Source organism: Lissotriton helveticus, chromosome 12, assembly GCF_964261635.1.
Source record: "Lissotriton helveticus chromosome 12, aLisHel1.1, whole genome shotgun sequence".
NCBI lineage: Eukaryota > Metazoa > Chordata > Amphibia > Caudata > Salamandridae > Lissotriton > Lissotriton helveticus.
In genome coordinates, this window is record NC_136073.1 from 269,944,702 (window position 1) to 269,959,586 (window position 14,885).

Genomic DNA, 14,885 nt, shown 5'->3' on the forward strand with positions numbered 1-14,885 from the left:
GACGTGCAGGGGTACTGCTAAAGAAAAATCTTCAGATCCAATCTGACGCCTGAGGGTAATTCTAAAGGTATAGAATCTATAACTGCAGTCTTTTGCAGATGTATATATGCGCACAATTTACACGCAGTAGGTACCCATAGACATCCTTGGACAACCACCAACCATCTACCATACTATGGAAAGAGTTACATTGTGGCAAAAGCAAACTTTTTTGGGGGGTCTTTTTTGCAGTTCTGCCAGCCAGAAGTAATTCCACCATGAGGACGACTGCTGCCAAGCAAAGTGAGCATGCTAAATGCAAGTCTTGGTGAGCCTATCCTGTGTGATATAGGGAGGTGTTAGCATGGTGAACAACCATTACAACGCAACTATTACAACGACATACCATTACCACGCAACTATTACAACGCAAGTCATTACAACAACTTGCGCTGGGGGGCGCTCTAGGATAGGGAATAGTTTAATTTACTATCCAACACCTTCCCTACTATCCACGGGGACTGGAGTTGGAATAGTAAATTAAACTACTCACTATCCAGCACCCCCCAACGCAAGTCGTTGTAACGACTTGCGTTGTAAAACTTGCGTGGTAAAGGCATGCGTTGTGAAAGCATGCGTTGTAATGACATACATCTGTTAGCAAAGGTTCAGCTTCCCACCAGCAAGATTTTAGTCAGATCTCAAAGTGAGAGGAGGATGTCATGGTGGTGTGGCTTGTGTGCAGCTGCTTTGCCAAGGTGCCAGCTGAATGAATACACACCTGCAACTATGTAGACTGGGAGAGACTGAGAAGTGCCCAGGGGCATGAGTGTGGCCCACACTGCTGTTCTCCAGTAGGCGCACGGGGGAGACTGCACCTCTCGCTCTAGGGTAAGAAGTGCAGGATTCCTGGGACCGGCCCCAGTGGAGGGTGATGGCACTCTCTTGGCAAGAGCCACTGTGAGGCACCAGGAGCACTAGAGAACTGGTGACTCAGTTATAACGGTCAAGCGAGAAAGGGGAAACTCATCAAAACAATTCATCTGAAAAAGGAGGCCTGTGAATCCAGAACTGTTGGGTGTTGAAAATGGCAGTAGGCATGGATAGACCGAAGTCAACGAAAAACACACAGGCACCATAGAAATACAACCACGGTTTGCAGGACCCCTGAACACCACAAATGAAAAGAGACAGAAGGATGAAAGTGAATTCCAGGGTTCAGAGCAACACAATAAGCTATGTAATATTCTACTGGACATAACCGACACAAGAGATGCACTGTAAACCAAAAATTACACTGGGGTAGTGGGCATGACGTTACAATGAGCAATATAAGGTAGCTATCAGACCAAATCAAGCAGAAAGAGGGCACACTGATAGAGCAGCAGCCATGTACTGAAGCTCTTCAGAAGCAAGTTCTGGAGCTCACCAAAACAGTATGTTTCTTGGAATATAAGGCAGAATATTCTGAGTAACAATTAAGGTAAAACAATATCAGATTAGCAGGGGCTCTCAGGGAAAGGAAGGAAGCAACATGGTCACTTATATAGAGACACAGCAAGCAGTCATGGTGGTTTCCAAAGGACTATACAAGCTCTATGAATTGGAGAGAGGCCATAGGGTCCCGGCATGCACCCAACACCAGAGTTGCTCCTTAGGTCAGGGGTAGCACTGCTCCTTAACAACGCACCATCAGATACTGAGATTTAAGCATTGGTAGACAAGATGACCCTATCACTACTACCCAAGACTGTCAAGACCTACGGAATTTGCCAGGGATGGAGCTTGAAGTAAAAGCCAGACAGATAGATATAGCAAGTAGGGAAAACCTGGGATTCGGTGGCTTTCTGGTGGAGTGCTATGCTGTGTTCTCAAACGCTTTGGCACCTCCAAAAGTGACGATGTAATCTTCCTCGCTAGAATTATAGCAAAACACTAAGGAGGTGCTTTTAATCCCTTTACCGGAGCTCCACTGAACCCTCAGGTAGGGCCTCTGAAATCATGCTAAAATCAGACTACAAGATTTTGAATAAAATCCTTGCGAAAAGAATCCACCAAATCCAGACCACCCTGGTTCATTCTGATCAGAATGGATTTATCCCGAAATGCAACACGTAATAAAATCTTCAGCACTTCCTACAGCTGTTCAAGGAAGCTAAGATGGAAAATCCGGATGCAATGATCATGTCAATCAACACAGAGCCTGTTTGTAGCACTCATGGAATTTGATGGGGAAACATTGAAGTGAATATCACTGCACTGCTGGGGTTAGGACAGGTAAAATAATGTCTACCTCAGTTAACGTCTTCTGAGGCATGAAACAGGGATACCCATTGTCCCCTAGGGCCTCTGCTGATCACACTGGGAATGTAGTCTTTTCCTTATTTGACGAGGTCTGAGGGCATGCACAGTGGCACACGGTTAAGGAAGAAATGCATGTCTCGCTCTGTGCATATGATTTATAGCCATTAATTTGGGACCGCGGCAATGGGCAGGGACCTGTGAGTGCTTTCCTCAAACAATTTGGTCAGAAGTAAGACTTAAGGGTCAACCAGACAAAGACATGAGTATTTCCAATTATGTCAAAGACAAGGAGCGAACATCCACAAATGTCAGATAAGGATATCTCATAGGAACCTTTCACATTCACGTACCTGGGAGTGCGCATTCATCACTAAGAGGAAGACCTCATGGATGAGAATCCGGTAGCATCACTGCAGATTTTGAAGGATTACTTGGATTGCTGGAAAGCATTACCCATGACTGTCATGAGCAAGATTGTACTGTCAAAAATGGTGATGCTTTAAAGGCTACTGTACTCCACTGGTAGCCTGTCATTATAGATCTTAAGGACTTTTATCAAGAATCAAGATTCTCTGCTGAGGGACCAGGTGTAGGGCACTAGATTTTGAACTCTATTTTCTAGCATCTCAACTCCAATGGGCGGTGCAGTAGTTAGGCAGAGCAACAGGAACAAAACTGGGATATCAAAGGACAAGTTGGGGGAGGCTGCTCTGGCTAGCTTACTAATGAGATGAGGGGCTACAGACAACAAATGCCCCAGAATGCTTTGGGTGGCACTGAAATTATAGAAAACATGTAACTTAGGCATGGATGAAATTGTATTTATGCTGGCATAGTCTTGCGGCATTTCAAAATAAGATTATTATGTCAAGTAACTAAGATTTCGTTTGTGCAAAAATCCTATCGCTCAAGCACAGGAAGAACTCTGGCCGAACTTAAAGAGGGGGATGGACTCCCAGGGAGACAGTTTCTTCTGCCTGATGTGTTTGCAAAATGTGGGGGACCACCAATGCCAAACCTCAGACCTGATATGGTTCTATAAGACACATCTCTATGACTGAAGCGTGAAACTAATTAAAGTCTTAAAAAGACCATTTTGGGAAGGGAATTGAACAATGAAGATTGGGAGAAGGTCCTGGGCTATGGAAATGCCCGTGGAGATTTTAGAAATTACTTTCATAGAGCCTACTTGTCTTTGAAAAGGATCAATAAAATCTATACATTGTTCACCTCTAACTGTCCAAGGTGCACACACGTGGAAGCTGGGTTCTTAAATATGGTGTGGGAATGTCCTTGGTGTCAACACTAACGGTAGGAGGTTAATGACTGCCTAGCAAAGACCATGGGGAGAACACATTTCCATGTGCTAACTGCTCCTAGTTGTGCCTCTTTCCATGCCTGAAGCCATAAGGTGTTCAACTGATTTTTAGACTTAGCCCTGCAGTTATGGAGGAGACCCACAGAAATGACACAGATGTCACAGGAGGATCCACTCCGCTTTGCAAAAATAGAAGCACAGCTCAGTAATGGGCTCAGGTGTCCAATAACAATGCTACAGAACAAGATACTGGCGAGTTGAGAGATGGGGTGCAAACCACCAGAAAAGCAATAACACCCAGCCAAGGTAGTAGGTGAGGGGGCCAGGTGAGCTAAGGGGAAATGGTCTATCCATTGCCCTGGTTAAAAAGGAATTAAAAGGTAACAGGGAGGCCCCAGAGCACTGGCAACACAGTGCAAATGGTATGAGAAGGATGAACACAGGTGGGCTATACACTCGCCTGCCTGCCTTAGTATGCATGAAAATAGTACATCGTGAAATAAACTGCCACTAGACCCATCAGATAACTATCAGCTACTAAACTACAGTAAATTACAGGCCAGACATACATGAATGTTTTGAAGTGTGCAACAGTAATAACTAGAAAAACAATATGATGTAGTGTAAATGTCATAATAAAAAGGCGACAGCAAGGAGTCATGGGGACACCACGGGTGGGATAGATATCTTGAGAGAGGAATGTCCTAAAGATAATCATTATAAGTGGAATTTGAAAAAGGTCTCAAACCACTTGAGTGTGTTGCTCCAGAGTGGCCAACGAGGACAGTCCTTAAAATAAGAAGGTAAGCTCCACCGTGTCAAAAGAAGCTGACCAGTCCAACACTACTACATACAGCTACTCTTCTGACTGGCTTTCTAGCTGACCTAATATGGCTTGAGTACTAAGTTCAGCACATCGAACTTTGTTCAAAGTCATATATAAAAAGAGACTTCTCTACAGTTTCTTAAATGACGAGATAAGGAGTATACGTTTTTTAACCCCTGCGCATGCTAATTTTCCAACTAGTGTTATGACATGTTTCCTGAAAAGATGTTTTTGTAGGTTTGAAGGTTTGAAAAAACTGACTTTGTCCAGTTGTTGTCAGATTGTAAAGGGCTACCGCAAGACCAATTAACTCCTCAAAATACTACGGGCAGCAGTCTACTACCAGTCAGAGAGAGAAGAGCTTTTTTTTAAAATGTCTTTTATGTTTTGCATATTTCAGACTGTACACTGTACATTTACAAAACCCTCAGCTGTATCTATGAAAACAAGCAATATTTGTCCAATTTAATCACCAAGACGCAGCAGGCATTTAGTCCCATTTGAGAGGTCAAGCCTCCCGTGGTGAAATCAATGTCTGATGCCCACACTAAAGGCAACCAACACAAAGTGCCTCCGGTTACAATCAAATGCCAGGCCGCTCCGCTTCTCTGTAAGCTTTGATTTATACTATGCGATGAAGCGTTATGTGAAGGTGTTTAAAATGCATTTCTCAAGGCTTACAGGATTATTGCCACATCTATTAAGAAAACACCTCAATGGCTCACAATTTAACTAAGGTTCCCAGTTTTCTGTTTTTACTTATTTTTACATATAAATATAGACCGAAAACAATGTGTTTCCTGTCTGTATTTATTTTTAGAAGTGGAAAAATACAGAAAATGGTGCTTCTTGCGAGTGACTCTCCATGCTGTCCTTCATTAACCCTACGCCAACAGTTAAGCAGATAGACATGAAAAGAGAAAAAAATCCTGCATTATATTTCCTGAAATATAGGCATGAGTTAACAAATATTTGTATATAATAGTAATATTTACCTGTGGGTGTAGTGTTTTAATATATTTGGTTGCTTAATGAGCTAAAGTGTGACAGGTACAAAAGTATGACTGCAAGTTTATCAGTTAAATAAATGCAGAAAATACCATTTTACATCTTCATTTATTCTCAAAACACAAAATAAATATGGAAAATATCAACAAGATGGCCCAAAAATATGGATAAATACAGACCGAAATGCTAAAAAAGGAAATACCATAAATCCAGGAACCCTAAATATATTTAATGCTTAACAGCCAAACTTGGTATAGTTATTTACCAGTTGTTACAGGTACAGAGGGGCAGCAAAATGCTTTACAAAAAACACATTAAATGTTCTTTGAAAAGCAGGGCGTAGATTAGGGTGACCAGCTGAATTGAAACATAGGTTCAGCAAATACGTCTTAGACTTGTGCCTGCAATGTTTAGGGGTCGGTCAAAATGTATTTCAATGGAAGTTCCAGAATAATGCAAATGATATGGAGCTCTCTATCTGCTCGGACACTGAAGCACACTGATTTTAAGTTACACAGAAAAGCACCTCACATGAATCAGAGTTATTTCTCTCGCATTTTATATGAACAATTTTGGAGATCAGCAATGCCTTGTGTCTTACTAAATGCTGTTGGTAGTTTGCTCACTACATCCGGCATCCAAACATTTGTAACGATGTGAACCTATCCAGAGTGTAAATATATCTGCCCTCAGCCAAGTAGTTCAGACAGTTTGAGTCAGGAGTAGGACAGTTTTCCCCTCTGAAACAAAAAACACCTATTGCTTTATGTTTCCCTCTCCTATTGATAGTATGAGAAGATAATTCCAAACGTTTACCCTCTGGTCATCCTCCCATTGCTGACGTTCATCCTCATTTTCAAAAGTAATTCCATCTTCTCCATTCTCTCGTTTGCCTATGAGAAAGAGGAATAATCACTGAACACCATAGCTGAAACATACTTCATCAGGGGGCAGAAGGACAAGTACACACAAAAACACACTCATCAGGAGCCAGACAGTCTAAAACAGCACCATCTGCCTGTCAAAAGGCTCTTTGCAGCACAACAAACATTCGTAAATTATAGTTCTAACGTAAATACCAAATATCAAGAAAATTAAATATCCCTAGTATTGACCAGTCATACCTCTCGCATAAAGCAGCAACCATTAACACAAACATGAACCACCAACTAAGCCTCAATCATGACTGGTATTTTCGAACTCCACTTTCCATCATTACCTTTTCCTCTGGACAATCGCGGTGTACTCCCTAGATGCCGCCGGTCATCTGCCCAGTCGTTATATTTATAAGATGGTGTGGGTAGTGGTGTGTCATCATTATACCGATTCTTTACAGACCTGGAACTACAAAACAGTAAGTTACCAACTGTGGTGTTTCCTATAACCGTTTTATAGACATCCCTTGTGGAGTAATGAGTCCAGTCCATTCCACACTAGCCTCTGAACCCACCCCCCGGCTACCAAAGAGGGGACATCAAACTATCGTAAGACCTTCACATTCCTGTCAGAAGACACAAACCTGACCGCCAACACCACACAACAAAAGAGGCAGTAAAAGGAAGAAAAGTAAGCCGTGATACAGTCGTTTCCACCCTCCACATTACTCCTGATAGGAATGGATGAGACAGGAAGAAGGGAATGTTGCTTGTAGTCCTAGTTCTGCAATGTAAAAATGCAGACTATTCCCACGCTACAGCACTCACCTCGGAACACTTCATATCACAAAATCAACTTCTGTATATGGAGTAGCCAATAAGCTGTATTTTCTCAAATAGTCATAACTTCCTTAGCCTTAACAAGGTATTTGTTTTCCAAATTCTTTACTTTCAAATTAATAACAAGTAAACCAGCATTACAGTACGAAACAAATGTGCTGTCTAGACAAATGTGAGCATAAGAAGTATCAAAAGGTAAAAAGGTAGTCTGGTAGGCTGCCTGACTACAAGAGAAAAATGCACTCATTCTTTTTTTTTTTTTTTTTTAAGTTCAAGTTTATTGAAACCAAAAACATAGCATAAATACAAAATGTAATACAGTCAATCAACGAGATGCATAAGAGATATACAAATGAGATTTAAGGAGGTATAATAAAACGGAATCAATAAACACCTATAGCTAAATCATGAAAAAAGAAATAGCAAGGAAGGGAAAAAGAAACAAAATAAAAGGGGGAATGGAGCATGACAATTCATAAAACATAACATTGTATGCAAATAATGAATGTAAGTAAAACAATGTGTGAGCAGCGTCCACCTCTTAGCATGCTTTGTACTGGCAGTTGCTTCCCATTCTCTGTTCTTTTTTAGGAAAGATGCTAATGTTACTAACAGTAACAAAATGTGCATTCTCCAGCCAAAATAAAAGAAACCAACTATGAGGTAGGTTTCTTACAACTTAAATAGAAATTCAAAACTCGTTAGTAACCAACAGGGTCTAATGCAAAGAGATTCATTAAAGCAGCAACACAAAGCCCAGCATCTGCTCCATAATCTTTATCTAGATAGTGTTGTCTGAGGAATGTTTGGACAGATGTTCTACATATATCGAATATCGGACCATTTCTCAGCCAGGTTTTAAGAAGCTGCTTTTCCTCATGTGGAATGTGCTTTAGGTTTGCCAGATATATATTTATTAGCAAGATAAAAGGAAACAATGCACCTAGAAAAGAATTGTTTTGATATTTACAAACCAATATGGATAAACCCACAGTTTGAGAAAGAGTTGAATAGATTCCCTTCTATCTTTAGTTCTCTCCAATAAACATTTTAAGACTCTTCTTACATTTAAGGAATGAAAGAACCTTGTTGCTGGACTGGATGGCTTACCAGAAAAAACTGGTAAGGATACAATTAATATGATTATTAGACACAACTTTCAAAAGAAAGGAAAGGTATGCGATTATGACTACCCTATTGTGAGGACATAAACATTATACATAGAATCTCTTCCATTTAAGGCACAGGAAGCATTGTGGACATCCTTTTAGCCTCTTTCATTAAGGCCAGATATTCTGGCGTAACTTTACGTGTACATACTGTATGGTTTCAAAAGCCACACTACCAAATTCAAGAGCATCAGGTTGGGATGTGTAACGGACTCTGCATTTTGGTTAGCAAACTCTTTGTACAGCAGCCTTCAGTATGATTTAAAAAACAGGTCAAGAAGTTCTGGAAACCACCATTTTCTTGGCCGTTCAAGCAAGATTAGAATCATTATTTAATTTGAGTATTTGAATGTTAGCAGGACAGATAGAATCAGAAAACCGTAGAGAAAAATCTCTGACCAGCCTACCAAAAGTGTATTGCACACTGACTCCAGTTCCAACATTCAGAATGAAAAGTTTTGGAAGGTTGTATTTTGTGATTCTGCACACAAATCTATTTGAGGAAAACTCCAGCCTGTGCTAATGCCTTCTAGCACATTGTCGTTGGCAACCCATTTGTGGATTTCTACAAAAATAAATCTGTACAAATGTGCTTCAGAGTTTTGAAGGCCCAGCATATGAACAGCCTGAATTAACAGGTTTCTTACTAAAAGAGAAATGTAATTCTTTCCAGTGATAGTGTCCTGCATCTGGTACCTCTTTGTATGTTGTGAATGTGCACGTTTGACCTAATCTCTGTCGGAATCAAGTTTTTTTCCACTATCAGAGAAGGTAGGAAAGCTTTGAGAACTAGATGGACTCTCTTCAGTTCTAGCACACTAATGTGGAATAAGCTTCTCTATCAGACCAGAGATCATACAGTGATAAGTTCAGCAGGTGGTGCCCCAACCTACCAAGGAAGAATCTATCATAATACTCTGCAACAAAAGATCCTGACGCAACAGGACTCCTTTCAGAAGACTGGGTCTTGTGCACTTCTATGAAAGGGATTCCTCCTTGATAGAAATAGAAGTTGGTCGTCCCAGTTGTCCCTCTTTCGAGACCATGGATTTCTAAATATTGCTCCAGTGGTCTCATGCATAACTCAAGATGCATGAGGTTATGATCAAAGTAAGGAAATTATCTGAAGAGCTGGCTGAGAATTTGGTGACATTTCTGAGAAATGTAATACATTCTCTCCTTCAAATGATACAAATCTCCTTATTAAAGGTGGCTTCTAAGCAACTGAGATTTAGTACAGTGATAATACTGATTTCAGGAAATGGATGTCCAGGCATAGAGGATGAAGTTGATCAATGGTCATTTGGAGATCCTTAAGAACTATATCCGCTGTGTGAGTTTTTAGCAAACTGTCGTGTGGATATGGGTAGATGAAGATCTTTTCGATGATGATAAACTGCCACCACAATCAGGCATTTGAAAAAAGTTAGAGGAGCCAACTTCAGACCGAAGGGTAGAATTTAGCATTGGTGATGTGAATCATCCATTGTGAATCTCAGGAATTTCCTGTGGCTTGACACAGGGATGTGATAGAAGGCATCTTGTGGATATCCTGCACACATCTTATAGTAATGGTATGATAATTTGGAGGAATCTTTTATGGCAAAGAAAACACTACAAATTTCAGTTTCTTGGTCCACATATAGGCCAGCAAGAGATTTAAAGTTGGCATGAATTCTCCTTTGGGGTATTTCCAATCCGAAAAATATCCTTAATTGATGTCGCCTCCTCACTGAGATGGAGGGGTGATCAATCTTTACTGCACGTTTCTGCATTAATATTGAAACTTCTTTGTGCAATAAATGCAGCTCATCTTTGGTGCTGGCTTTGGTGGATGGATGGTGGGGAGGTAATTTGAACTGGGAGTGTATACTTTTTATATAGTGAGCAGGATTCATTTTTCTGTTATGTTCTTATGTCACTATTAGAGAAGGTTTGACACACTCAGTCCCATCAGAGTGGCACACATAGGACAGTAAAGGAGTTAGACAATGTCTTGTGTGAAAATGGTTCTTCCCAAAGGAAAAATAATATTGGTCTTGAATGCTGTCCTCCACCGCTTGCAGGTTTTCTCTGATAACAAGGCTCCTGCTGCACTTGAAATAGTAGTTGATTAAGTATGATACGGGGACTGAACCGTCAGTCTTGAATGGTAACAGCTGTCGCAGTGCTTGTAATGCGATTGAAAGAACTTCTTCCTCTCTTCCAGGCTCAAAGCCTTGAGCATCTTACTCTCTTTCTTCATCCTCTGCATATACTCATTGTGTAAGAACCAAAGTGAACATAATCCCTGAAGTGACGATACATAATTTTCAGGCTAGTCAGGCTTCAGTGGTGTTAGTTGTAGCCCAGAAGAGTCTCTCATGGAAATTTCATGGCAGAATTTTGAGATTGCTAGATCACTGAGTCGATTGAGGCACTAATTACCTAGTAAAATACTAGCGATTCTTCCTGTAGAGCTGCTTTAAAGTTTTGCCTGCATTCTTTCAAGTGGTCCTCTGCAAAGCTGGTAAATGTCCCCCCAAAAAACTTATCATACCTTCAGAGATTAGCTCTTGCACTAGCTGTTTAAAGGCTGTTGACAAAAGCTTATTACATTTTACATATTGCGAAAAGCATAGCCCCGCAAAGATCAAGGAGTTCTTCCTGTGAGCACACACCTCCTATTCAAGATGCCGGTGCTCACATTCAGATATGCGACACGTGTCATGGGAATGCCCGGCACTGGCTCACTTCTCGGCAGCAGCAGTAAGGGCGCAGTTGACCCAACTGTCTGGTCTTAACGTACACAGCTGGGAAGAATGCATGATGGGGATATTGAAACGGTCTAAAAAAAAATGCAAAGCCTTGGCTTTCTTCCTATAATTAGCCCTGTTGTTGGCAACACTCCCTGCTAGAAAGCCTGTGCTTTCCACACCTAATCATCACCCTCTCCAAACTCTCCCCCTCCAATTAGCAGTCAAATGGCGCAGTTTAGTTCTTTCATGGGCTAAGTCTGAAAGTTCATCCCTCAGACGTGAGGAAGCTAGAGGGCTCAGGAAGTGCCCACTGTTAGAACGGGATGAACTTGTCTCCACATCCGATGCCCGACCCAAAGAAAACACTTTCCCCCTGTAGACCATACAGAATTTACTCTGACAAAAACCAACACGCACCATTCGTTGCACTCAAAACCTGCAACTGGCAAGACCTCACTTGCTTATCTTAACCTGTGCTCTATAATTCTGAACTTACATTTGAGATCAGACTGAACACAGACCCTTTACAGCTCTTTCAATGCAATGTGAAACTGATGCAGAAACTGACTTAGCCAAGGAATGCATGCACCACTACCGCAACAGTGACTGTACCTTGCATCAGTACTTGTCTGAACAAGCTTGTACACACAATATGATATCTGAATGCACTGCAACACGTTGTAAGCAAAAATGTATAAAATAGTAAAAGTTAAATAAAAAGATTTTTTTTTTTTAAAGGCAGCTGCCACAGGGCCACAAATCTTCTACTGAGCAGCATCGATCTTTTAACTATCCAGACTGAGCCTTCGAGGTAGGTCTCTGAACCATGAATCGCTTAGGAGGAGGAAAGAGGCTGCAATGGGAACTGAAGCGGATAATCACAAGGAATCATTTTACCAAGAGGACTAGCTGGCAATAGTGACACTGCTATAGAAGGAGAATATGAAAACCTCTACATGGAGAATGCCATGCCAATTATCAGCCAGATTCATCAAGTCAAAAATCGACTCGCAAAGGGCCAGATTCTGAGAATCTGGCCCTTTGCGAGCGCTATTTTTGCATTTGGGATTCATCATCCCAAATGCAAAAATCGCAATTCTAGAAATCGCTAAATTGCGAATAATTGCATTTAAGGAATCTCAATTTGAGATTCCTTAAATGCAATCCATGAACAATTTTTAAATTGCGAATTCGCAATCTGGGGCCGCTATTTACCGCGAAGTCTAACTACGTGGTAAATAGCAAAAACTTAGAAAAATGCATTTTAGTGCATTTTTCTAAGTTGTATGTTACACACACACATGTCCTTTGGACATGTGTGTGCGCAACACCAGTGTACATTACCATTACAGGGGTGCTACAGGGTGTCCTTTGGACACCCTTGAAATCGCTTCCTTATTTGTGATTCGCTAATCGCAAATAAGGAATGAATGGGACAGCCATTCCCTATTTGCGATTAGCAATTAGCGAATCGCAAATAAGGAAGCAGTAGAAATCGCCAAAAAATTGCGATTTCTACATGCATCCCGTTTTGCGAGTCTTTAATAGCGATTCCTTAAAAATCGCTATTAAGGACTCGCAAAACAGGACTCTGATGAATCTGGGGGTATGACACTAAATGGACTGACTTGGAGTATCCCAAAGTCAAGTGCCTTAAAATGCCACAACTTCTTGAAGTTCAATTCCTCGATGATGATCCTCTCAGGGTCAAATGATGCCTTAAAAAATGCTCTGCAAACAGAGGGTACTTTGAGGTTGTGTGCTTAGATGGCTATTTCTTCAACATGAAGATTTAGGCGTTGAACATTGTGGGAAGACTTTCAACAGCAGTTGGTATTTTAATCTTCGGTGCTGTCCTACTTGCAGATGAATTAGAATTCAACAGCAAATATGTTTGCACAGCACCATTCTTCGAAATTGACACATGACACCAAACACAAGTTTCTGGACTGGCAGGATTGACCCAAGGAATGATGGGGAGGATGGTGTTCCTTCTCACCCAACCCCCCTCCCCCCGCCCTTTAGAGCTCACTCTTTGAGCATTATGAAGAGGAGGTGCAGTTGCAATGGATTCTGATGTTTCTTTCTTTCTTCCATCCTCCACCACAAGGCTGCCCAGCTTTCTCCTGAGGTGAGTGCCTTCATTTTTTTTCCAGACCTCTTATTTTTTGCAATTTCCTGACAAAATGTGTATAGCAATCAGTCAAGAATAGCAATACGGTAAGCCAGACACTACATGATTATGCATCAATTACTCTAGTCCATCGTATGTCTAACATTTATCCCATATCTTCTTGTGGGGTATCCTCTGCCACCATACCCTGGTTCCTCAAGTTTAGCGCATCAGTCCATTTCCTATTTGTAGTCTTTTAGTGGCAAATAGACATTTTAGGTGGGTCAGAAGAAGCCCTTTTCGTCCCAGAGGAGGGGCACTTCAAAAATAGTGAACACATTTAAAGAAAATTCCTCTTCTATTTATTTATAGAGTTTTATATAGCGCAAACGTGACCCAAGGGTATCTGAGCGCTTCACATTTCCATTAGGTACAGTTTAGATTACACTGGAATAGCAGCAGTATATATATATATATATATATATATATATATATATATATATATATTACGATACTTAGCAAGCAGTTGAAGGTTTGCTCGAAATATAAGAGGCACACACGGAGTCTGATTTCAAAAGCAAAGATGCTTTATTCGGTGCTTGGGTGCCCTCTCCCCTCCATGTCGACAGACGCGTTTCGCCTTCGCGGCTTTTTCAATGTCGATTACCCCACAGTGTGTCATGGTTTATAAACCCACCCATTCATTTCATGGTCATGAAAACAAATGACGTACATATATTCTACCTACTTTGCATTCGCAAAGCGGCGGCCATGATACAGTGGGTGAAAAAATACTGTTATTCCTGTGATAAGATTACACAAATAATATAAAGTGCAAGTACGTGAATGAAAATGATATAATATCAAGTTAAAAAGGAGTCAGCATCCACTCCTACCATTAATTCATAATGTACAGGTCTGTTAGATAAACATTCTACAGTTTACGTTTTTTCACATACTAGCATGACCTGTGTGCTGTACAAAGTCTTAGTAGATGTCATGACTGTGAAAAAAAGGGGGAAAGGAAAGTTCCTGAATTCATAGGAAAAAAAATAGTCCCCACATAGTCATGTGTAACTATCTACTTAGTTAACAGAATTGAGCCCTGTATGGGCATGAGGCTCAACACAGAATACTCATAATATGTCCAATTGTTCATTTAATTATATTGGAGTGGCCCTTGTGTCCCTGATTTTATAGGGAAATTAACTTAAAGGAAAAAGACAATTGAAATGCTAAGTGTACATATCAGTTCATGCTGGACCAAATTCCTATATATTACATACTGATTAAGTAAACTAACATTTTCAAGAACCACAATTTCGTGCCAGATTGAAATACAGGTCAAATCAACAGAATACATTTCACGAAAATCCGCTAGTCTAGATGTGCCCAAAGCTCTTCATCATTATTGAGTCCAGCCGGGCTCATGCTTTGGAGTTCTATTATATAGCGGGATTCTTTGGCTCTGAGTTTTTCAATCTGTCCCCTCCTCTCTCATGTTTTTCCACCCCGTCAATGCAATAGAACTGCAATAGATCCCTATTGCTCTGATGGTATAATTCAAAGTGTCTTGCGACGGGGTAGGTGGGGTCTTTATTAGAGATAGCCCGCATGTGTTCTAATATGCGTTTCTTGGTAGGATTTTTGGTGCTACCAATGTATCTCTTTTTACAAGGACAGATGAGACAATAGACCGTATATTCGGAATTACA

At 40.8% G+C, this 14,885-nt stretch overlaps 1 protein-coding gene across 1 annotated transcript in view; it reads right to left on the bottom strand.

Annotated features, from left to right (window-relative positions):
- Positions 1-14,885, bottom strand: part of DHX38 (DEAH-box helicase 38) — a 1,077,951-nt gene that overhangs the window by 801,167 nt on the left and 261,899 nt on the right. The window contains exons 6-7 of the mRNA XM_078670369.1: positions 6,655-6,779; positions 6,252-6,328 (exon numbers count right to left, since the gene is read on the bottom strand). Of these exons, the coding sequence (XP_078526495.1) occupies positions 6,252-6,328; positions 6,655-6,779 (202 nt within the window). The remainder of the gene's footprint in view (positions 1-6,251; positions 6,329-6,654; positions 6,780-14,885) is intronic.